General features: G+C 40.8%; 3 protein-coding genes across 15 annotated transcripts in view; 1 reads left to right on the top strand and 2 right to left on the bottom strand.

The window, feature by feature from the left end:
• The window catches only part of PGM1 (phosphoglucomutase 1), a 29,115-nt gene that overhangs the window by 2,307 nt on the left and 1,196 nt on the right, over positions 1-25,612 (bottom strand). The window contains exons 2-9 of the mRNA XM_081011810.1: positions 8,376-8,538; positions 7,446-7,592; positions 6,604-6,729; positions 5,735-5,925; positions 4,578-4,732; positions 2,832-2,947; positions 1,581-1,716; positions 967-1,150 (exon numbers count right to left, since the gene is read on the bottom strand). Of these exons, the coding sequence (XP_080867936.1) occupies positions 967-1,150; positions 1,581-1,716; positions 2,832-2,947; positions 4,578-4,732; positions 5,735-5,925; positions 6,604-6,729; positions 7,446-7,592; positions 8,376-8,538 (1,218 nt within the window). The remainder of the gene's footprint in view (positions 1-966; positions 1,151-1,580; positions 1,717-2,831; positions 2,948-4,577; positions 4,733-5,734; positions 5,926-6,603; positions 6,730-7,445; positions 7,593-8,375; positions 8,539-25,612) is intronic.
• The window catches only part of EFCAB7 (EF-hand calcium binding domain 7), a 53,736-nt gene continuing 39,084 nt past the window's right edge, over positions 10,961-25,612 (bottom strand). For 6 of the 11 annotated variants that reach the window (XM_081011776.1, XM_081011778.1, XM_081011774.1 and 3 more), the window contains one exon: positions 10,962-11,843. The gene's annotated coding sequence lies outside the window, so the exon portion shown is untranslated. Of the gene's footprint in view, positions 11,844-25,612 lie in introns of all 11 variants that reach the window. The other 5 variants (XM_081011780.1, XM_081011784.1, XM_081011779.1 and 2 more) reach the window with 2 other exon arrangements.
• ITGB3BP (integrin subunit beta 3 binding protein) overlaps positions 11,854-25,612 on the top strand; it is a 90,048-nt gene continuing 76,289 nt past the window's right edge. Inside the window, exon 1 of one of the 3 annotated variants that reach the window (XM_081011863.1) lies at positions 11,854-17,330. Coding sequence is in view for 1 of the 3 variants with exons in the window: in XM_081011864.1 (XP_080867990.1) it covers positions 19,825-19,835 (11 nt within the window). In the remaining 2 variants the exon portion in view is untranslated. Of the gene's footprint in view, positions 17,331-19,809; positions 19,836-25,612 lie in introns of those variants that run through there. The other 2 variants (XM_081011866.1, XM_081011864.1) reach the window with 2 other exon arrangements.

The raw sequence follows: 25,612 nt of genomic DNA, 5'->3' as shown, positions 1-25,612 counted from the left end.
CTATACACAGATAACACTCAGTCTCCCTCTTTGAAGTCAGGCTGGAGCGGAATAAGTAATGAGCAAAATCCGCCCCCTCCTTTCTGAAACATCAGCAGATTCTTGCAATGGGAGGGGTGAAATATCCTCAGATTTCATAGTTCCTAGGGAAGCAACCCATTTTACTATTGTTCATTGAAACAGACAAGCATTGTGTCACTTTAGCTCTGAAGTATATTTGCCTTCAATATGAGAGAAGCTCATATTGAATCCTAGAATCATACAATTGTTGAGTTGGAAGGGTCCCCAAGGGTCATCTTGTCCAACACTCTGCAATGCAGGAATCTCAATATGCAGTTACCCATCCAATTTAAAACCAGACCAGACCCTGCTTAGCTTTGCAAATGTGCTAGCAGTTTTATTGCTGCACCACTAGGAGGATATGGCACTCTTTTTGCACAGTCTGCAACAACTATTTAGATCAGATGTTTTGAGACTACAATTTCCATCATCCCTGACCACTGGTCCTGCTAGCTAGGGATCATGGGAGCTGTAGGCCAAAACCATCTGGTGGACCGAGGTTGAGGAAGCCTGATTTAGATGATCAAGAGTCCAAAAGAAATTTTCTCTTGCTTTTCCAGATCAAGTCAAAAGGACCTCAGGAGATGGAGGGCAACGTAAGAGGCATTCATTCTTATGACATTTTCCAATAGAAATGGTGATTATAAGGCTCTAAATTGTGTGAGTTATTGTTTAGCATAATAGCTCCTTGTAGCCATGGGAAGAATAAAGAAGTCTGATATGGCTTCTATGCTTCCCACAGGTGACCAGGCATGGTCTTACCATCACAAAATGGAACTAAATACAAAATTAATTTTTTTTCTCAAGTAAGCTGTGTACATGTCTAAGGGCATCATTATAAATTGATTTATAAGGCAAAGCATATCTTTCTAGGAATTTAAATCTACGAGTCCATCTTTATTCTACCTGGTTCCTTGAGATGCTTCCATCCACAGGATCACTGTACTCAAAATTATCAGCTTTCTCCACAGTGTAAGATTTGTCCCCCGCTGATAACTTCTTCCCCACAAAAGAACGGTCAAAGAACATCGTCTCTAGATCCTTCATCATCTTGTTGGCACCATCAGCATCCACTTCTTCATAGTCATACCTAGAAGTAGTCAGGGAGACTTTAATGAGACAGAGGGGCAAATATGACCAGTAACCACCACCATCCTGACATGCCTTTTCATGTTTAGCTTTTTATACAGTCTCTGCTGGGTGCTTTACTAGTAAAACTTCTTGCGCTGGATTAAAAATAAGGGGCAGTAGGGAGAGCTCTCTTCTTTGGTTCCTACTCAGCCACCCCAGCTCCTGAATCTGTAAAGTGGCTTTTGGTCCCCCTTCCCAAGTGCCACATTCAAACAGGTTGTTTGATCAGTATTTTAACGTTTGGTGCAGAATTTGATTCTCCAAATTTGCATATCAGTTCCTTTCATGGAATATGGGGCTATGGGAGTTCTGCCTGTTCCAGCTAGCCACATATAAAATGTGTGGCACTGCCATGACACAATTCTTACGTGAAATGTGCTAATCCTCACCTTGTGAAGAAGTTCCGCCCATATTTTTGCCAGTGGTCTTTCAGGATCTCTTCCACACTCTGTTTACGGACAGCAATGATTGACAGCCATGCCAAGACTGCCCAGAGCCCATCTTTTTCACGGATATGGTCAGACCCTGAAGCACACACAAATCAGACAAATGGAAGAGTAGAACAACCGGAGAAAAACTTGGGTTAACCATAGTGGGGGAAAACAATGTCTAATCTGCAACTCACAAAACTTGCACCTTGCACAAAATACAGGTGGTTGGTAGATGGCTGCACTAAAAGCATAATAAAGAGTAGGCAATTAATGCTTCACTGACTGAGAAACATGTGTGTTATGATCAGAGGGCTGAAACAAGTATTTTGCATACTAAGACCTCTCTCCGGTAAAAATGTTTGTTATCTACTGGTTTGTACAGAAAACATAGTCAACAATAAGTTTGGTTTATAAACTTATTATATTAAGGGCAGCGTGCAAATGAATTTCCCCTTCTACAACTTATTCTTCTTTGCTCCCCGTGCCCCCATCTGTTCTACCCTTAATCCTCCTGAACAAATAAGAGGTTTCATGGAGGCTGCAGGGGAAGAGTAAATTATGTTGCCCCAGTGGAAGTCCACTGCCATTGATGGGTGGCCACAATTAGATGTCACCCTAAGAGTTTAAGAAAAGAAAATCACGGGGTTCAATCCAGACCTCTGCTACTGCTGGCTCTAAGCTAGATTTCTCTGCTTTATAGCACAGTGATATGCATACCTACTCAGAAATAAGCCCCATCAAGGAGAATGTGTCTTACTCTTACATAAATGTATATGGGATTAAAGCCTTCATGCTATGTCTGATGGAATGGTAGTTATAAAGCGTGCATACTTAGAATCATAAAGCGTCATCCTCTACCGGCGGAGCTATCTTGTAGAGTGTCTTTTTGAGTGTAGAGATACTTTTGACTAAAGTATGCGTTGTATTTTATAATCCCCTTTTTATTAAAATATTTGTAAACAGGAACTGATTTACTGTTTATGCATTTTGTATGGTGTCTTAACTGTTATCCCCCCCCCCCCCCCGGAAAGAACTGAATTTACATTTTATAGTAGCATTTTTATGTTTTAAACAATTTTTATGTTGTTTAGATGTTGCTTTTTATAGTATTGCAGTCAGTTTGGTATGTTGTGGTCTTCTGTTTACAATATATAAGGCGGGGTACAAAAACGGAAATAAAGCAACTGGATATTGAGGCTGTTTACTTACCAGTACCAAAACTCTCTTCTCCGCAGAGGGACAGTTTGCTTGCGTCCATCAGATTTCCAAAGAACTTCCAACCCGTCGGAGTTTCATACAAAGCAATCTTTGTTGCTTTGGCCACCCTGCAAAAGAGGTCAAGGGAGAATCACCAATGTTTTACTATAGAGAAGAACAGCTGTTATTGGGCATTCCACTTAATAAACCAGAGGTGCAAGGCTCATTTCGGAAGTCAGCCCCTTTGAGCCATAGCTCAGTGGCAGAACTATTTCACATGAGGAAGGTTCCAGTTCAGTCCCCAGCATCTCCAGGTAAGGGCAGGAATGTCCCCCATTTGAAAGAGCTGCTGCCAGTCGGTGTAGACCAGAGGTCAGCAAGGTTTATCTTGCCTGGGCTGGATCGGTCCTGCAGAGATCCCTTTGTGGGCCAGATCGCGTGTGTGAGCGCACACGCCTGCTATTTTCGGTGTCTACATCTGTGCAGGTGTGATTTTTGGCGTCTGTGCATGCAGAGACGTGATTTTTGGTGCCGTGGAAGCGAGTACCTGTGCCATGCTGTGCCGGTTTAGCACAGTGTGCAAGTGGGCGGCTCGTGGGCTGGTCAAACAACCTCTGTGGGCCACTTCCGGCCCATGGGCCTTAGGTTGCTGACCCCTGGTGTAGACAATGCTGAGCTAGATGGAGCAATGTATAAGACAGCTTCCTGTGCTTTTTAAGAGCATGCTTACCTTACTCAAGCATCAGCTAGGAATGGATGAGCTGGAAGTCATCAGATTCCAACATTTTAGACAAAGGGGGCCTTGAGAGCAAGGCCAGGTCCCAAAGGTCCAATGCAACTTGATCTGTGTGCTGAAAGGGGCTCTTTGGATTTGGTTTCCCCAAATAAAAGCCCCTCATGCTACATGACAACACACTTTTAAAATGGGAGAAGAGTCCCAAAAGTAGCTTGCCTGGCAGATTGGTTGTTTATATAATAATATAGTAACAACAACCAGAACCTTACTAGGCATGTCCTGTATCTTGAATCCAAGCCAATACTGCTTGCAGTACATAATAACAATTAAAAATACACTAAAAAAACCCAACACTTTCCTGTGTGTTCAAAATTTTTATCCTCCCCCTCAGCTAACAGACTGATCACTGAAATGACACATACAATAAAACCAATTAAAAACTGTTAAAAAACAAATCCATTTAATAGATGCTGTAATAAAAATCTAGCCAGCAGTTAAGAACCACTATTTTAAAAGAACAGGCATCAGTTAAGAAAGTACCATCTTAAAGAGGAATTAGGGAAGCTATAAATCTGTTAATTTGGTTTCAAGTCCCAGGACTCCAAAGGAACCTTCAGTTCATGCGACCAGTTCTGTCTGCACACAGATCATCCTCACTCCTGTTCATCATTCAATCCCTACAAGCATTCCCAAAGCACACACAGGAAAAGAGGGTGGGCAGTGGCTCCCGGACATTTCATAGTTGTGGAGAAGAGTGAGTTTTCAGCATGAGTAGTTTATCAGTCAAGCCACGTCAACTGAAATTCTCTCTTGTACACAGCTATTAAAGGTGTCAGAGCCCTGTTCTCTTTCGCATCTGTCCACCCTAATAGGATACAATGTGAGAGTGTAAAACATATTCATTCCTAATCATGGTTCACCCATAATTTAGATAAACCATCCTTGATAGTCAACTGACAGAAAGGAGGAGCCATCCGAAGCAAATGAATCAAGCAGAAGGCCTTCCACATGTAGAATCCTACCTGTCAATTGCTCCACTTGTTGGCATGCTCCGGGCAAATCCTCGAACACCCGTCTGCTGAAAGTAAGGAATACTGAAGATATTTGCAGCGATAACAGCGACAGAGTCTGAGGGATTAACAAAGAATCCATGTTTTCCAAGTATCATGTTGCGATCCTAATGAAGACAGTAAAATAATAATAATAGTGGCAACAGATTGTTACCTCGTTGATACAAATGGCTGGAAGAAAAAAATCAAAAGCGTACTCCGCATAAACTCTGAGAGTAAGATCAAGTTTAAAACACATTGACAATACAATCCAGGATTCCAAGAGAGAGAAGTTGGCAAGTGAAAAGCACCCCGGAACCTGTCCTAGCTGGACTGTCCCTTCCCACCTCCAGGCCCCCAGCTGTCCTGTGGGAAGGACTCTATAAACATTAATATTGTAGTTTTTAAAATGTGCATTTTGATGTTACTTGCATAACGTGAGTGGGATGTTTATGCTCAGTTTAGCACCATGTTCACCTGGCGCTCTCCAGATATTATGCAGGAAGATTGCCATTATAGAGCTTTGCTCAAAAAATAAATACAAATTACAACCCTCTAGCTTATAATTATTCTATAAGCAGCATACAGTCCTGAACAAGTTCCCCTTACAACTCCAGAACATAGCAATTAATTCATCCTAGATTTCAATATACTGTATTTTTCGCTCTATAAAACACACTTTCCCCCTCCTAAAAAGTAAGGGGAAATGTGTGTGTGTCTTATGGAGCGAATGCAGGCGGGAGGCTTTGCTCAGTGCTCCCTTTAAAGAGCTGCGTGGAGCGTGTGTGTGGCTCCGCACGCTCTTTAAAGGGAGCTTGGCACTTGGGGGAGCCTTGATCCCGCTGCCCGGGAGAGGCTGTGCACGGCTATCACATAAGCCAGGACAGCAAGAGGCTATCCCAGAAGCCAGATCCCTCTTGCTGTTCTGGCTTCTGGGATTCAGAATATTTTTTTTCTTGTTTTCCTCCTCCAAAAACTAGGTGCATCTTGTGGTCTGGTGCGTCTTATAGAGCGAAAAATACGGTAAGTTGTGCCAATGATAGGTCTAGTCCAATTCTTCATGTTCCACATGTTGTCAGGAACAGTCCTCTCCTCTTTGAGAGAACCAGGAGGAAAATAGCTCCACATACCCCATCTCCATCAAAGGCTGCTCCAAAATCATATTCTCCTGTCTTCATGGTCTGGACCAGATCAGCAGCATAGGTTAAGTTTGGATCAGGATGGTGACCACCAAAGTCCTCGAGGGGTACGCAGTTCACAGCAGAATTTGCTGCTGCTCCAAGTTCTTCACAGAGGATCTTTTTTACATACGGGCCGACAACTGATTTAGCAATGAATGGACAGATAAAACAGAAGCACGTGTAAATTACTGGCAATCAAAAGTTTATTGTATTCTTTTAAAGATTTTGCTATAAAATGCATGTGGTTAAGGAATGGTTGACTGCTCATACACTTTAAAGAAATATTTATATGCTTCACACAAGTGTTTCAACAACATTTAAATGCACAAAATTGTTTGGGTACATGAAGTTGAAGAGCAGCACTGGAGCAAGACATTTTGCTGCCTGAGGCAAGATGGCACTCTCCCCTTCTACAAACAGGCCAACCAAACTAGAATTTTCCTTGAACACTAGCAATGGAACATCTTCTTTCATTGCACCTGACAGCAGCAGGATGCTCTGAGGGTGCAAGGCAGACACACAACTCCATTCACTCTGTGACCCTCAACACCTGTCTCACTCTGCCTAATGGTAGTGGCAGCCCTGTTCAGAAGAACTTCACCTCAAGCTCATGGAACAAAGAAGAGGAAGGTGGAAAACTTGACAGTATTGTAACACAAGGCCTTTTTTAAATGGCTTCCTCAAGCTAGTGATGGTGCTTGGAAAAAACAGTCTCTCTTCCTCTCCCCTTATCAGAATATGAAATATATCTTCAAGCAGTTTTAGAGTAGAACATTTGTACTTTTTCAGTGGAAGTGTCCCTCTGTAATCTTTCTTACCTCCGTGCATAGCATCTATCCGAATCTTTAGATGGTTTTGACCTGAGAGCAGTTCTTTCAGTGCACTAAAATCAAAAATATTCCTCAGCATGTTAGCATAAGCTTCTACTGAGTCCACAATTTCAACTGAAAAATAAAACAGAACAACCCACAATTATTTGAAGAACCATGATATAAAAGATACTACTAATTCAATACAAGTAGATACTTTGATGATCATTCGGCAACAGTAATAGGGGAAACGCCCAAGAGATGTGCTTACTGTATACAAATATGGAACATCTCCACTTTGAGGGAAGAGTACAAAAGATGCGCAACTTCAGGAAACAATCCTCATCTTTCCAAACTTGTATGTGCTAATATAACCCCAATGGAAAATAGTGTTTGAGATTTACAACTTGGTCCTTGGTGAAACTGCCCAACATTTTTGTGTACAAACCCACTAGCACAATGCCCCATGGCAATATGTCACAATTACCAAATTGTAAAAGTGGGATATGGACGTAAGAGACAAACTTTGATAGATCAATTGGTAGTTCAAAATGGAACTAAACAAGTTAGTGTTTTACAAAACAAAAAACATACATGTATGTGTCTTTGTTGCCTGGGCTGATTACATGTCCTCTCATTCAGGAGACTGGGTTGGATCCAGAGTTTAGTCATGATTATCAGTAAGTCTACTCTAAGCAAGGAAATGAAGTAAGTCAAGCATGTCTGAACCCAGTCCAATGAATGTTTCCTTTTGAGGCTTTCAAAGTTGAAATAATACTACAATATTTAAATTGCTAGCTATTGCAAGTGAGAACCTTCATTAATAAGAGGAGAAAATGGATTTTACTTGCCTGTAAATGGTTTAAACTTATTCTCCAAGTCAAACTGCTGCTTTCCAATGGTACTGAGGTCTACATTTAGATCTGGACATATAGCATACTCTTCAATAGTCTTGCTAATTTGGAAAATTTTATCAGTAATTCCTTCGGGAGCAGGCCCTAGGGAGAAAACAGATTTTTATGGCAGACCACAAAAGATATGCTCAGATATGCTCTCAGAGTCAGAGATAGAAAAGTGCACCTCTGGAGATAATGATAAAAGGAGGTAGATTTAATATATGTGCTCAGAACATTAACACAAAACTGTTTGCATAATTCTCAGCACATCAGTGGTAAAAGAAAGCTACAACGTCCTACGATACAAAAGGGGTGTATGTATGTGTGTGCGTGCGTACACACACACACACACACACACAAAGAGAGTTTTAAATTTAAACGGACAAGTCACTCCTGTCTTCATATGAAATGAATATGTATTGACAGTGTAGATCATAGAAGAAACAACACCTTAAATGGAGTTATATTATCATTGTTTTTCTTTAAGGAAAACCTTGTTTGCTTTTTAACCCAAGCAAGACACGTCTGGGTAAGAAAGTAGTAAATGCAGCATTATCTTAAAACAAGGGTAGCCAATGTGGTACCAATGATTACAACTCCCATCATCCCTAACTATTATCCATGCTTGCAGGGACTGATGGGAGTTGTAGTCCAACAACCTCTGGAGGGCATGCATTGCTGTGGCACTGCTGAAACTAAGTGTAGCATTCTAACTGCACTGCTCAATTTCTACAATTCCTTCCTGGTTTCCCCTTCAAACTCCCTCCCTCTCCCTTTTCCTCAACTTCTGCTCTACCCTGAAGCAGCCCACCCAATGGATTTAACAGTAGTCAAGAGGGAAGCGATCACAGGTGATGAGTGGGACTGGCGGTCAGAAGTACTCACCTCCATTTGAAGTATTGAATTTAATGCCAAAATCCCCATTAGGTCCACCAGGGTTGTGGCTTGCTGTCAAAATGATGCCGCCAATTGCTTTTATTTTTCTAATAATGCAGGACACGGCTGGGGTGGAAAGGATTCCATTCTGTCCAATTACTAAATGGCCAATCTGAAAAAACAATTCAAGGGAAGGGGAAACAGCAGTGCATTAGAAACATACAGCTTGTGAACATTTAAAAAAATGGTTGCTATGCATCAGGGTAGCGAACATTGTGCCCTGCAAAAGTAGGACTATAGTTCCCATCCTTGATGGGAGTTGGAGTCCAACAACATCTGCAGAACATCATGCTGGCTAACTCTATATGAGCAAATCCTTTCAAAGATTCTTAGAAATACTGTGCTGCATTTTTTTTTTTAATTTTTAAGGCAGTTTTCCATGCACTAAGTGGAGTGTAGCAAGTTTGTTTTGAGCTCTAATATTCCACCGTAACTTTTTTAAGATAGATTTTATTTATATGAAAGTTAAGATTATAAAAAATAAATACTTACAAATAATCAAAAAGAAAAAGAAAAATTTATCCATAACTTATGACTTTGTTCTTACTTAACTCATATATATTTGTAGGGTCACATTCTATTTGAAATGCCAAAAGACTTCTGATCACTTCTAGGTAGCCTCCATTGTATTACTGCATGCAGCATTTAGGGCTTATCCACACCTCCTCTTGTCCTGGTGCTTTCCCTGGGGAAGGGGACTGCTCTTTAGCACTCAATTGAGCAAACAACAACTGGGTTTTCTGCATATTACAGTTTGTTCCTATTTAGAGCTAAAAAATGCATTTTCACTGGGAAAGGAGTGGCCAAGGGGAAAACCACTCAAGGCAAGCGGAAGTGTGGACAAGCACTGAGCGTATCTTGGGTAGTTCTATGCTGCTTATAGGAAGTGAAATTACAATTTAGCAGTTCTCACTGTACTTCTTTTCTATTAAATATTCTCCAACAGAAGCTTTACTGTACCTGTTTTTCTTTTGCAACCAGTGGCTTTTCCCTTATAAAGTAAACTATACAGCTAAGTTTTGGTTTTCACTAATATATACCTTCCGTTCATGTCGCTCAAGCCAACAAGTCAGCTCAGTTGGTTAGTGTGGTGCTGATAACGCCAAAGTCATGTGTTTGATCCCTGTATGGTTGCATATTCCTTGGACTAGATAATCTATGAGTCTATGATTGTAAAACTTATCACAGTAATCCAGTATGGTTCATCAAGTTGCCTCTCACTACCAATGAAGCCAAAGAGCCATTGTACTTTCTTCCACTAAATATGAATAAAATATGAGTTTGATCCAATCTTGCTCTTCCACAGACAGAACTCCAACTAGCTATGGGAAGGACTGCAATCCAGTGAGGGTCTCCACTGGAGGGATGCAAGTCATGTTCATGGATTCCCCTTATGCAACCCCTCCCACAGTTCAGGAGGATCACCCAACTCTATAGCAGATTTTCAGAAGAGAAAGGAAGAATTCGTGGAAAGTATCCCCCCCCCCCCAATACATACAAACCTTTTCTCCAGGGGAAAGGTTTTGTGCATAGAACTTGTTCCCTGAAAGTCTTTACTCAACCCTTTGTATGTTCGCAAACATCTGCCGCCTTATCAAGACCTTGACCCATCAGAAATATTTGACCCATTTTCTCCCTGCCTCTGACACTCAAAAGTATGTAAAAGAGGAAAGAGAAGGCATCTGCACCAGCCATGGGGGCTTATAATGCTGGCTCCGGAGAACATCTGCCACAGATTCTTACCCAAGCATCCTGGGTCAGAGTCAGAAATCCTGAAGAGTGGAGGCATGTTAGCTACCCAAGATTGTCCAATGGTTTAGCAAGAATTATGCATGTAAAAGCATGGAACGAAAACTATGACTCTCATAAGGAGGAATCAGTCAGGAGGGCATGGGAGCAAGTGACAATAGTCATGTTAATAATAGCATTAAAGAAACAGGGGGATTATAAAGAAAGACTGAAGAAATGGAGGTCAGTTGCGTAATATATAAGCAAGCAACTTTGAACAGCTGTGGATGGGGCAGATCAACTGCATAGGGAATGGTGTAAGTGTAATACTTTAGCCTTCTCTAAAAGTTATGTTATTTAATATTTGTTATTCATCCTTTATATTCTATTTAAGACATCTGTATATGACTTATTTTAAATAATTGGAATCAATAGGAAATGCACTGGTAACATGAAAATAAATGCTGCTATATATAAATATATTGTAAAAATGAATTGTTTTAAATATTATTCGCACAAAAAAGGGGCTAAAGGCTCAGCAGCTTTTACTGATATCATGTGCTTTTGGGGCAATCTTTTGGCTCACGCCCCAATTCTGCTGTTAATGACCTATCGTTAACATACCTAGGGAATACCATGAACATGCCATCAATAGTAGTTAGCTATTTCGAGCTATGTCACTAACCTGGTTTAAGGATTAGGTACTAACTCTGACCCCTTTTCAAAACTAACAGGATCATTTTTTTATCTTTTAACACAGAAGAATGCAACTGATCTCATCAATACTCATCAACAATGCAACTCATCTCATCAACACACTTTCTCAAGTCCGGCAACATTCTGATGTTTTCTGCCTGCTTTTAAGATAAATAGGGCTGGTACTTTTCTCCCCACTTAGGTATTCTGGTGCTTTCCTATTTAAGAGTGAAGAAGAGCTTTGTGTCTCTCTTCTGAGCCCTTGGGGTGAGAGCTATGTGAACTTTGGCTTAGCTGGCCATATTCAGGAGCAGTAAGTATACTGATAGCTTGTTGTGACTCCTGTGTAAGTTCATAGGAACTTGCTCAATTAGGACGCGACTGAGAGGGAGGGAGAACGGGAGAGGGCGGAAATTGGTGTAAGTTACAACTGAAACATTAGACATGCACATTTCAATCTCATTTCCTGCAGCTATCCAAACAGCTCATTTGTACATCCCAAAGGTAAAGAATGTCCCTTAGCAGAACATAACCATGAAATCATCCATATATATATATGTATACTCTCTCTCTCTCTCTCTCTCTCTCTCACACACACACACACACACACACACCACTGACAAGTCACTACTATCTACATTATAGCATTTTCTAAGCTCCAAGAAGGAGGGTTCATCATGTACTACACAAGAGTTCTCTGTAGATCAAGGAAAAATGTTTAAGCAAAACATATTTCATCTGCTGCATTTCCTAAAGTGGAAAATAAATTGATTATTTGAAATACCAATTCAAAATAGATCCATTTATACAACCTGGATGGATTCTGTCATTTTAAATTGCATTGTGTTACCTATGTTCTTAATCAAATTCATGTCAGAGTACATCTCCATTTTTCTTTTCACATGGCTGGCTCTTGGGCCCTTAAATAGTAAAGATCAGATTCCCCAGTCAAGCTAGTTGCTGTCTGTAGTACCATTTTCTTCTTTAGAACATCTATATGACAGGAAGGAAACCGGAACGACACATCAGCAGTCTAAATGTGGCTTCTACGGCCCTGTAAACCATCCTATAATTACAAGTCCAATTATAGATATCACTGCCTAGGCATGCCAAGCCAGGGAGCTACTAACGTATTAACTTCCCTTAATTAAATTAAATCATCATGTAAAAAATGGAAAATACATTACTTAACTGACCAACCATTTACAGTAGTGTAGTCCCATAGGAGCCAGTGAAAAATAACCAGAATAAAAGGTAATGAATCACTTCTCAAGTATTTGTGGTCTTATTTGGAAATCCTTTGGATTCATCATTCCAAAGAGGTAATTGTACCTGCCTCTATCACCTACCACTGCTCACACCTAAGACGTGACATGTTCATCTCATAAGAAGTTTATATTAGCAGATGTCCTTGGAAGTATATTTCATTTAACCCCCACAACTACTGATGAATGAAGGCCATAAATATATTACCAGATGTTGAAAAACATTTCACAGAAGTAAAAACATTTAATAACATTGTATTTAATGTATGACACTCACAAATAATGTGAGGTGATCCTGGTCTTAAATTCCATGACCTAAAACACTGCTAAATTAAGAGCTTTCTAGAACTAAAGCCACAAGTGTAGCAGCTGTGTACTAAATTACTTGCACAAAATAACCAGTTTCAACAGACTTTAAACAAGTGTGCTATGAACTAAATTGCAGTCTAGTTATCATTTGGATTAAAAAGTCCTGTTTTTGGTTTCTTTGTTCTGTTATAGTTGTAATTTTTGGCAGGGCTCTTTTTCAGCCAGAATTCAGTTACGGCGCCTCTCAGGTGGGCACCATTGCCATTATAAGAGAACAAGGGAGGTGTTCCCGGTGAGTTCTGGCATTTCTAAAACAGCACTGATTTTGGGTGAGATGGAAAAGTAACCCTTTAAAAAAAATGTATCATGCTTTTTCATTTGGAAGATACCGTATATAGGATTTTAGCCAATACTAGTCCGACTCAGAGGAGGCCATTGGAGTTCATACACATGACTAACTTAGTTTTATTACTTTCAATGGGTCTACTCTGAGTAGAACCTAGTTGGATACAACCCTGCAGGAGAAGTCAACATAACACTCTTCCAGTCGCAAGCATTTCAGTTCACCTGATGAAATGACCCCCCCCCCACCTCTCCTCTCCTTCTCCCACATGCTGTTCTGGTGGTTCTCCAGACCAGCTGATAATCGGGGCTGACTAGGGGTCCCATTGCACTAGTGGGCCTTGTTGTCCTGGCTCCTGCAAGCACACCTACTTAACTGAATCCAGTCCATAATGGCCAGTGTGTGTAGGTCTGCCAAGATAATTGGATCTGGGCTACTTTACTGACAGATTTGGAAGCTGAGCTCAAGAAAGTTAACACACCTAGTGGCCAATACCCTGAAAGAAAGACTAATAGTAAGCAGAAAGGGGCCCAAATGAACAAATGAGCAGAGCAGTGGCAAAAGTGTAGAAGAAATGGCATGACAGTGATAGAGTAGAGGGCGGAGGGGGAGAGCTCTTTAATCTTTAAGAATAAATCCCACAAGTACAAGACATTCTAAAATTTGTTGACAATTGGTGCCAATTGTAGCACAACAGAGCAGAAAGGCCAAGTGTGGTTAAGTGAGGGAGTTTGTATCATCCAATAGCTACTGCACAGTCTTTGTACAGCAAGCATAGGGTGCTTATCCCCAATCAGCTGCACAGAAGCACGGGATGTGGTGAAATAAACTGTACAAATTGTTGCGTCAGCACGGGACAGGCATGGGCTCTGGAATTCTCCACTAAACAAATTCCTGCCGTGGCAATCAGAATTAAGTACTGCTTCACACGTGAGTTTCCTACAGTCCTATGGTCACTTTAAGGCTTGCTACAGAAGGTCTTAGATGACTGACATGCTCCCACGCTGAATAGCTTCATGTTACAATTTTACAGTAACTCATTTCTGTTCCATTTATTCTCTTGACCTATTTGGCCTTTGTAAATCAGTGCAGACTTGAGTGCACTTTAGTTCACTGGGTTAGATCTTTGCCAGGCTTGGAGTAGAACTCGGTAATTCCCATTTATTTCAATGGAGCTACTGAAAGCATGGCTAAATCTTGATCCAATCCATTGACTTTAACATGATCAAAACACACACACAAGCTGTTCACTGTGAACACATCCTATGCCCCTTTTAAAATGTGTTTTTTTTGGGGGGGGTGTTATTTGGTTGTTGTTTTTATTTTGATTATGTATTTTGTGGTTTTATATTCTGATTTTATTCTGTACACTGCCCTAAGACCTGTGGGTATAGGGTGGTATATAAATTCAATAACATTAATGAAATGAAATGAAATAAATGCTCACAGCCTGTGGGTCTAAATTGTGAGAAGGAAACAACACACTTTCGTCACTTATTTACTTTCCTAAACATTTTGAGATTCAAAGATGGGGGAGAGAGGGACAGCTGCAATTATTGAGTTTCTAACCATGGTTCCTCCATACTGCTGAAAACTTTAAGAGAGCCTCTTCCCTGCCCACCAACCTCTTTTGAAGCATAACAATCCTAAGAAGAGCCAGCTGGATCAGAACCATGGCCCATCCTGTTCTCACACACTGGCCAACCAAATGCCTATAGGAAGCCCACAAGCATTGTATCATGGAAGCTTTTGACCTGCTAAGATGTTGCCTTTAAGAACCACCCTTGGTAATAAATTGCCCTAATCTAAGGTATCATTTGGACAACAATGTGAAGTTCATTTCCCTGATTTTGAGCAGATACCTCCAAAGTATTTTATTTGGGTTATCCCTTCACACATCACATTGTTATACAGTACAGCATTCACTGCCACAAGACACAGTGATTGGTGCCAATCTAGACGGCTTTAAAAAAAGGGATTAGACACATTCATGAAGGATAAGACTATCAATGGCTACCAGGAATGATTGATGTATATTGCCTCCAGGATCATGCCTCTGAATACCAGTTGCTAGGAAATGACAGCAGGAGAGAACTATTCCTCTTGTTCTGTTTGCAGGCTTCCCAGAGGAATCTGGTTGGCCATTGTGAGAACAGAATGTTGGACTAGATACACCTTTGGAATGATCTTTCTACAATATACATACTCAGCCCCCCCCCCCCCAAGTTTACATGTGGTTTAATAACCAGTTGCAATTGCCTGATCCTGAGAACTCTGAAGCCAAAACTGTCTGCATTAAAATGCAGCATTATATGAGAACCACCTACACCCTCTTATGCCTTGGGAGGGGGCACAGAAGCCTGAGGCTCCCTGGGGCTTGTTCTCAGCATGCTAAACTATGCTTGTGTATGATATCCAAACACAACCATGGTCTTCTACATGCCCTTATGAATTACTTGATATCAAATTCTGGTGAAAAACTATTAATTTTAAAATTGATTTAACCTCCAATGCCAGTTTTCAGACATTCGTGTATGGAAAACCTCCATTGGCTAGAATGCATATTGATTTCTCTTTTGCGTTAACAATATTCACATGTACACACCAGAGGTTCAAATGCAATTTTAACATTATCCTTCCAAACTTACCAATCAAATCAAACGAATGATTTAACTGCCCTACACCAAATCAGTGTTTGAAACTCCCATTGTTCTAGGCACATTTTGTGATAGGGAATTTCATTAGTGCGAGCTGTTTCTGAGCTCTGGGCACAGTACTGCATTTAAGATTTCAGATTAAAACTGCAGAGTGGAAGGAAAGGAGGACCTTTTTCTGCCTCTCCACTTCTAGCTACTCTGTGAAGATTGGAGAAGAGACCCTCTTAAGAATATTAGGGGGTGGGCAGGGGAAGGAGTAGACCATGTGAAAAGTGAACATAATATTTTAGCTGCAGTTCATTCATTTTCAGCTTTGTATTCTTGTTTTTAAAAAAGCACGCCTAGAGATTCTGTTGTTGCGCCCATAACCCAGGTTTAAGGTGCCATTTAGCTCCTAGCTTTCATATCTCAGTTTCTAACACTGTACCAAATGATAGAAATAATTCTTAACATAAAGATTTAACTAGAATGGAGGCTGACTCTGCATCGCTCTAACTTATCCAACACCATGGTTTTACAGCAATTCTCATAACACAGCTATTTATATCCATTGAGAAACTGAAAACATGCTTTGTCGATTCATCTACTGAGTAGCTCAGATGGAGAATGACAGAGCTTTGGCTACTCTAAGAAGAGCAGAGGAGGGGGATGATGACACAAAATCCTTCTCTCAAGCAATCATACACTTCTTACTATACTATACCACAATATTTGCACATGTTAATCTAACACTGAAATCCACTGAACAGCCAACCATTTGTTGTCGACAACACGGAAACAATAGGAAATATTTCTACGTTTCCATCAAAACCCAACTTTTCAAAGCTAGACTACAGAACAACATAAATTTATAGTTTCCAAGACTGCTAAGGCAACCCCCACCCCCACATCCCACCAATCACCATATCTGACCCTAAGTAGTCAATCAGTAGCATCCAGATAAAAATGTGTTATTATTGCATTACAAAATGTTGAGAACTTTTAACACGTAAAGAGTCAGCACATCAGAGAGCTGTTAGGTATTAGAGATGCAATCACATTTATGATATACCAACCCCATTGGCAGCAGCCATCTGAACTATCAGTGTTATTGCAAGCTTATTAAAATATCTCCCATCTCCTCCAACTACCATAGTAGATCCTTGTCGATCTCTTAGGTCTATGGAGAAAAATATACTCTGGATAAAATTGTGCAGGTAGTTTAGGTTGGTCTGAAAAACATATGTCTTCTTCCGTAATCCACTAGTTCCTGGTTTCTGGTCATAGTAAGGTGCTGTTGGCAAAGTCAGGATTGGCAATGGACTGTCTTCCATGATCCTTTTTCATATAAATGCATTAAAAAATAAAGATAGAAAAATACAACAACAGTGAAAAAATATATTTGAATCAGCCTTGATACTGGTAATAGCAGATCTCTTGGTTAGAGGTTCAGTTAAGTAGCTCTGTACCCTAAAATAGCTCCTTGAACCTTCTGCTGAATGTGGTTTCTGTAACTGAAGAACTTTTCTTGCACTTGCTCTGAAAGATCACTGTCAGAGAGAATACATCCAATTCCACACTGCAATCCCTGAGGAAAAATGGATGTTGTAGAAGTCTTTAAAGCCTTTTGATCACGACAGCGGCAGGGCTCTGAGCTCCTGGTTGTCACCACAAGCGGGATTTAAACGCAATGAAATCTGTAGGACATTCTTTTTTGGGTAGAGGAGATGGGGAGAGAAAGCTGTTTAGTAGGTCAGCTCCTCAGTCAGAAGCATTGATTGATTTGTCACCAGGCTGAGCTCTCTAAACCAATGCGAAGCTAGAATTGTTTCAGCCAGATAAGCAGGTTTATAAATTGACTGCCTGGTTTCCAGTTGTGGAGCCTACTTTAACATCGTCTTCATCAAGAGGCAAGTATGTTGAGAAGGTAAGCCCTGTTAGAAGTGTGGTAATGTAGTGCGAAAGTTATTTTGTGGAGTCTAGCATGTAAAAGGTCACTCTTAAAATGGAAGTCAGGACTTCTCAGTTACCTACAGTTTCCTTAGCCCTCTGTTATTTTAATAACTAGAAAACTCTCCAGTGTCAAAAAGGATTTGCTTCATACTGTAAGCTGAGCTAATATAACAAACAGAAGAGTTATTGGCAATGCCAAATTTTGCACCCAATTTTCAACCTTCCTTGGATAAAGTGCAGTATAATTGCTTTGATTTCAAACACTTCATTCCAGATACACCTAATTTTAAGCTGATCATAGCAACTTTATTAAAAATGCCATTTGCTTGACTACAATGCATATGACAATCTAAGCAACCCATGTGCTTTAACATTCGTATTACAAACAATTAAAAAAGAAAACACATCTCCATTCCATAGAATAAACCTGAAACATTGATCTTAAAAGACAGAAACACAATGCCTTTTAATGGGTTTTAGAGAGTTGTGTAAGGAGCTCAAAATATTTTGCACAAGGAATTAGGGCAACCCTGTAGCAGGTAAAGGTAATAATAATAATAATAATAATAATAATAATAATAATATATTTATACCCCCCATCTGACTGCGTTTCCCCAGCCACTCTGGGCGGCTCCCAGCAGAATATTAAAAATACAATAAAACATCAAACATTAAAAACTTCCCTAAATAGGGCTGCCTTCTGATATCTTCTAAAAGTTGTTTATTTCCTTGACATCTGATGGGAGGGCGTTCCACAGGGTGGGTGCCACTATCGAGAAGGCCCCCTGCCTAGTAAGTCCCTGTAGCACCACAACTTCAGTCCCTATATTCCGAACTGCTATGATAATTCACCTTTCATGGAGTTTATTCCTCCCATTAGGGTTGACCAGACATGTGGCTCACAAGCCATGTATGACAATGGGCAGATGAAGTACAGTTTTGAAGGGGCAAAACTGGGGAAAAGGTAGAAAAAACTGAAGGAGTAGCTCCTAAACTAAACTGCCTGGGGGAAATGGCCCCTAAATCAGCACCAACTAAGCCAGAATTAGGTGAACGAGATGCCACAGCTAACAAATCCAACACATAATTCCCCAACAAATCCAGAGCACACATAAATTTAAAAGTCTTAGCCTGTTTTGATACCAGTGGGAGGCAGCACTCTTTTATAAGTGGATTTTACCATCTTTCCATCTCCTTTTAAGATGTATGCAAATCAGTAATTCTATCTCCAGGATGGAATTGTATATATTCCCTCACTGTAGCCTCACCCTTGGGAAAATGACCGGCCCAATATATAGCATGGAAAACATCAAGTTTTAGGTAAGGGAAGAAAGCAGTGTTTTGTTTTGTTTTTTGTAAAACCCTGTCTGTATTGAAAATTGTGGAACACATGCACTTGAACTTTGCAATGTGGTTAAATTCATAGGCAGAGGCTTTCCTCTTGTGGTACATACGTGCAAGTGCACGTCCCAAAGGGAAACTGTACATTCCTAACATAGAATAAGCTCTCCTTTCAGATTATTAAACAGCTAAGAATCTTGTGGCCACAAAAACTTGTGCCATAATAAATTTGTCAGTTTATAAGGTGTGACCAGACACTGTTGTTTCTGCCCTTCTGGAAACTATTTCTGGTTAATGTAGGCCAGAATTCAATTATGAAATCTTTGGTATGGTTGAAGCCAAAACTTTGGAAAAAGAAGTTTCCCCTACTATTTTCTATTAGCACTGGAATACTTAAAAAAATCTTCTCTATCACAAAGGACAGCATCAGCAATGACTGGAAGGAACAAAAGGAGAAAATCTCTGCTTCTGTTAGAAGAAGAAATACTGTAGTCGCAATGTGTGTTTTTTTTAAAAAAAAAAACAAACCTATTTTTCTGAAGTCACACTTTATTAAATTCTGTCACAACTTAACATTACTGCTGGCATTTCTGAGATTGGCTAGTCTGCATTAAACACTACTTCTGAAGTTAGGATGGCTGACAAGAAAAAGAAAGGCTAACATTAGGATCCTTAAAACAATTTCATTGCAATCCTCCAAGTCTGAAGGTGCAGAAGTGTTTATCTCACTAAAAATAATTTCCACGTCACATTGGGTTATGTATTGCATCTATATGCTACCTGTTGCAGCAATCTGCATGTGTTCATAATCTCATTATTTTCAGTTTTCAATAACTTGGTTCATTCTACAGCTCCAGAATTTTTTTCTTTTTAAAAGTTCTTGGCCTTGCAGTTCAATTCCCACAATTTTTTATTTAAAAAAGAAAGAAAAGAAAGCAAGGAATCTGGAACATATGGCTTACTGTCCCTGTTGTCCCCACCTCCTACAGACGCCCCTGATTACTGATTCGGATACAGCTTTGCTTGATTCAGAAAAGCATCCTCATTCAACTTGTAGAATATAACTTGGCTCCCCCTGGCGGCAGTCCTAGGTGCTTTTTGAACAGGTCTCTCTTCTCTCAGCAGTAATGCAGTCAGGGTGAGTAATCTATCCTAATGGCTTTAAAGAGAGTTGTGGTGTCACTGGTTCCCACCCACTCCCTGGGTGGTTTAAAGCTTCCTGTGGTGTTTGAGGTAGTGGAAGTAGCTCTGCCTCTGTTGTTCCTGGGAAAAGGAAAGAGCAGCTCTCCTGAAGCAGCCTGCCAGGAAAGCCAACGTAGAGACCTTTGCTGTCCAAACATGGCACTAATTAATTTTACAAGGATATTCTTGGTTTATATTAAACATTACAAATAAAAGGGACTGAGGGGACACTGTGACATTTTAGGTAAGTTGTGCCATTTATGGTTTAGCAGGTCAAGATCCTGCATCTTGAACTGTTCTGGAAGGTATTTAGTACATTTTACACGCATTCAATATGTGCACAGCCACAAAATCAGCCCTAACAGAGAGGGCAAAACAGAGCAAAAACAGTGCTTAGCAATCCTAGAAGCCTTTGCAAGTGCAATCCCAGGAGCCCTTGCACCAACCGTTGATGTCTGTGGAGAGTTGGTGTTTGAGCAAGAAGGTTTGGAGAGAGTGATTATGCTGTTTGCACGCTTTTTCAATGGTGTTCCCAATATACACACTTACACTTAAGTACACGGTGCTTTGGAACACAACCCCAACATAACATGGCCATTGCCTGTAATGCATGTAGATTCTGGGGCACGTGTTGTCAGTGCCCAACTACAGATTCTGCTTAGAATCAGTCAATGGATTCTGCAGAAGCTAAATTTCCCAAACAACTGTCAAAGCCAGTGTCATATAGCATGCCATTAGCAATATCTGATCAAAGCAGCTATGACTGTTAAACACCAAGTGGAACTAGTGAAAGGCATCCCTAGCCTTTAATTCTAGGCATAGTAATGAACCCAGACTCATTCTGCTATGTACCTCATTGATGAGTGGTGGTTTCCCACCTCACTGTAGGCCAATTTTGACAGGAGGGTGGGATTGCCCTCGTGGAAATCACATGACATCATTATGACATCAGATGACAAATTCAAAGGGGCTTGTTCCTTTGAAGGTATGCTGTCAGCACCAATCAGCAGAAAAAATATCTGTTTACGTCTGTAGAATGAATCCAAGCCATGTCTGTAAACAGACATCCTTCCTCTCTGTTTACGGTTGCCTGCAAACAGTCTCTGATGGTGCACTGTCAGGCAAAGATCGTTGGTGCTTGCAAAGGCACAGGGCTTTGCAGGCACAGTTGATCAACACTGCTTTGTCCTGTCTTTACCCTCCCTACCACTGATGCTATATACAGTGCCAGGTATGGAGGAGTTGGGCATGGCTTAGCAAAGGCAGCCTTGTGAGCCAAATGAAGAGGGAGGCTGGGCTTAATAGGCCCTCTGGGCAAAAGGTTTCCCAACACTGGTCTGTGCAGCCTTAGGCTACAATTCTTCCCTGGAATTAAGTTCTATGGAATTCAGTGGGGCTTCTTAGTAGGTATTACAGAGCTGCGCTGTTAATACACAGCACTATATACGTCTACTCTGAATTCACACTGAGCACAATGGGATTTGTTCCTAGGTAAGTGGGTAAAGGACTGCAGCGTGAATTTATTTTCAGACACACTAACTGGACACAGATATCCCTTAGAAAAGCATGATCTGCCATGCGCAGAATGCGGATTGACACAGCCACTTTTTTACGTAGTAAAGTTGCTTTAACTTTACCATTTCACTCATTTGGTATGCTGAAATCCTCCTGTGTATATTTCAACATGTGCCCAGTTCATGCCTCATTATGTGCCAGTTTAGACTTTGAAACATTTGGGAGCAACCCAACCTTGGATGCTATCAAAAGGTTGCATAAGGCCTGTTCAACACTAGAGACCCTGTGAACTATGCTCCGACATACTAAATTATAAGATTCATTTGAAGTCAGAGAGAAAACTTGTCTTAGATTTCAACAGTTCATGATTTGTTTTCGGGATGGTGGGAGATCTTTGCAAGCATAATACCAAAATCTGTGGATTGGCTAGAGGAAAACCATTTCTTTTTAAAAATGTAAAGTTATCTCCACTGCATATTCAGAAATGTGCATGTTTACTCAGATGTATGTTCAATGTAGCTTGAACAGAAATTGCTTCAACACACATTACAAAAAGAAGAAGACTAGGACTCTGTGTGACCTAATTTCTTACTCATCCTTCGCCACTTGGCATTGCTATGACATAAGCAGAGGCACTGCTATTGCTCAGTCTTCTGGAAACACGCCATGTTCCCTTAAGGTCCCCTGGGTATACTTCCAAAATCTGGACAAACCAGCCTTTATATTTAGCTGAAGCCAATCCTAATGCCTGCCCATTTGTGCCCTCCCTTCTTCAAACAGATCTGTATATACACTTCCCTGTGTTCTGAAAACTGTTTAAAATTAGTGCTGTGTTGTACTTTTCGTCTAAAATATTACTCTTTCCTTTCTAAAAACTTTATTCTAGAACAAGAGTGGGGAACACCCCCTCTCCAAAAAACAAACAAACCTGTGTAAGGCTGCATTCTCTCAGGGGCAATCTGCCAGGGGTGGACAAAGCCAGTGTTAGAAGCAGGTGGGGCAGCCTTTCCCTACTTTTCACCTACTTTCATCCACCTTCACCCCTCCTTAGTGCTCACATTAAATTAAACCAAAGGTGACATGAAAGCAGACTGCAGTTTGCTGACCCTGTTCTAAAGCTCTAATTCTGAAGGACCTCTACGGTTAAGGAATAACAAGTTTGCTGTAAGATCATTATACATCTGAGGGGGTGATTAAAATTTAAAGGACAGCACCCCACTTTTATGCTGTGGCTTCTTAATAAAATGCTATTGCTTTTGAGTGAGGGAGAAAAAAAGGGGAGGGAGTGAAGTAGCAGAAAGAGAGGAACAGGTGGCCTGCCCAGTTTTCTTTTCTTCTGTGCCCACCACCTATTCAAGCTCTGCCCATCCCTGGTGTACAACTCCCAAATGAATACTGGCAAAGGAATGCAGTTGTTGGCATAGAAAGGGATCACCACATCTATTGGATCTTCTACAGAAGGGGTGGAGCATCTCCGGCCCATGGACGCATCTTGGCCTGCCATAGGATCAAAGTTGGTCTCCAAGCCTGCTTCGCCCAAATCACAGCTACCTGTCCATCAGCTGACATCTGGCAGGGTTCAGCCATGCAGGACTCTGTTTTGCCAGCATGGATTGAATTCTCTGCTCATCAGACATGTAAGCACCACTGACATAAATGGAACATACTCCCATGTAAGTAGCATACAATTGCAGCCAAAAAACTATTCATTTTGGTTTAAAATTTCCAAGTGCTAAGCAAACAATAAAGTTCGGCAGAACTAGGAAGCATACCTCCAAAGCTAACAAGCCAATTCACATTGGTTAAGATCTCTTTGATTAGTCCACCGAGGACAGACTAATCATGTGCTATAATTAAGTCAGGCAGAAAAAAAACATCCAAAGCACAGGTAATCTTTATCAAGTTTCTTAGGGCAACTTTGAATCTTGCACAGCGGACAATGCACATGATTAAATTTAATTGAATGTCTGTTACATGCATACATTGTGTGTGTGTGTGTGTGTGTGTGTGTGTGTGTGTATACTCATATTCTGTAAAATAGGGCCACTTTACACCATTTTGGGAAGGTGCATGCATGAAGAGTGGCATATAAATGCCTAAAATAAAAACAACACACACAACATAAGAATATCCATCTGGATCAGGCCAATGCCCTCTCTTGTCTAACACCCTGTTCTCACAGTGGCCAACTGGATGCCTACGGACAGCCAGCAAGCAGGACCTGAGTGCAGCAGCACACTCCCCACTTGTGATTCCCAGCAAACGGTATTTAGAGATATACTGCCTCTGACTGTGAAGGTAGAATGTAGCCATTGTGGCAAGCAGCCATTGATAGGCTTGCTACCAAATATTCTCTCAACAGTGAGTTTCTTGCTGAACACACCTGTAGGATCCATGTGCTTCCAAGCCCGTACTTGTGACTTTCAAACTTTGGACTTAAAACATCCTAGGGGAGGGAGCAGCTAACCCCAAGTTGGGTGGGGACTGATCCAACCCCTCCAGTTTGTCTGCCCCTGCTGCCTGCTTCCAGCAATTTTGGCAGTAGTGGCAAGGGGAGTGGGGATGATGTAGATACAACACTGGGGTTGTAGATACAACACTGGAGCTCAGAACAACTATTATTATTATTATTATTATTATTATTATTATTTGTTAGCCACCATATCTTGCCCATGGCAACCGTCCACCGATACATTAATACCAAGAGGAAAAAGAAATACATTAAAAACATCCCACCCACTTCTAAAAGGCCACAAAAAAGCCAAAGGCCTTTCCCAGTCAGCAAATCGTTCATTTGATGAGCAGAGTAGAGGCAGTAACCCTGGATCAGCTGAGGAGGAGGGGTTGTGTGCCTGTCTGACTACCCACTTTTGACCACACCCATCACTGGCACGAAGCCCCTGAAGGACTAACCAAGGGTTAAAGTGGTCCTCAGACCAAGAAATGGTAAGCACTCCTATTCTAAGGGCAGCACCTTAAAAAACATAGTACAAACTCAAATTTTGAGCCCAATCATTTTAAACCTTTGAAAAATTCAACAATTAGACCATTAAGACTATAAATAATGCAAGTACAGTAGGTATGTAAAGGGAGACAAGAGCAAATGGAGCACAAATGATAAGAGACTGAGCTACAAAACAGTAAATCTCCAGTTCAAATCCCGCTTCTGTAATGAACTCCTTAGATGGTCTTAGACATGCTACTCTCCCTCAGGCTCAACGTTTACAAAAGGGGGGTAATAGGGCTGACTTACTTTAGAGGGTTGTTGTATTGCAACTAGATAACGTATGTGAAACATTTTGAAAGTGCCAAACAAATGTTATTATGTATTCTAGATTGGTTACAGGCATAGCTACACTTTGACTACTAAATGAAATCACCATAGACTAGAAATGCAAACCCATTACTTTGCAAGTGACACAACCCAGGAGTCATGCATAGTGTCCCATCAAGGGTTCATTTAACGCAGCAATACTGATTTCCTATCTGGGACTGGGAAACCACAAGGATTGTTGTCAGGGTCTGTGAGGCTGCATGGCTGGTGAACTTTGCACAGGTTGCTAGGTCTCAGGTTGTGCAGGCTTAAGAAGCCCAGATATCAGTCTTACAAGTTTTATCCTTCTCCCTTAGAAAGATTACCTTTAAATAGTATTGGGCAATCTATTTACTTTCAAAGGGACAGAAAAACCTACTAATTTATTGCTCATGCCTCATTAGCATTTGTTTGAAATATGTACCTGAAGGATAGTTTCTTTCAATCTATGCTAATCATAATTTTAGTTCCTGGCTGGCGAGCGGCCAGCATTTTCGCTGCTAGGGAAGCGAGGCCTTTTTAGAACCATGCCAAGAGGCCTAGCAATGCACTTGGCATTAAAGCTGCCTTTGGGAGAGGGGGCAGGGGTGGAAATCAAGAGTTTTAAAAAATATAAGAAGTGGACTTTTAACTGTCATGAGGTACATAACCACAAGCTTTTGCACAATCAAGGCCTTTGCAAAAGGTCACACTTGTGCAAACATATTAAGAGGTAACTTAGGTCCATTTGCAAAGTTCCAAAAATCCTACTTTATTTTAAATTGAGGGTCACCTTTCAAGTGATTTGTTACGAGCTGCACGTACTCCTGCAGCAAAGCAAGAGAAACCATATCTCTAATGCCTGAAAGGTTAAGCTAAATGTCAGAGATTGCCGAGCCTTTTGCAGTAGGCAAGAGGAGTGCCAT

Source organism: Podarcis pityusensis, assembly GCF_964106645.2.
Source record: "Podarcis pityusensis genome assembly, chromosome: 6".
NCBI lineage: Eukaryota > Metazoa > Chordata > Lepidosauria > Squamata > Lacertidae > Podarcis > Podarcis pityusensis.
This window is presented reverse-complemented; position numbering and strand designations above follow the sequence as displayed.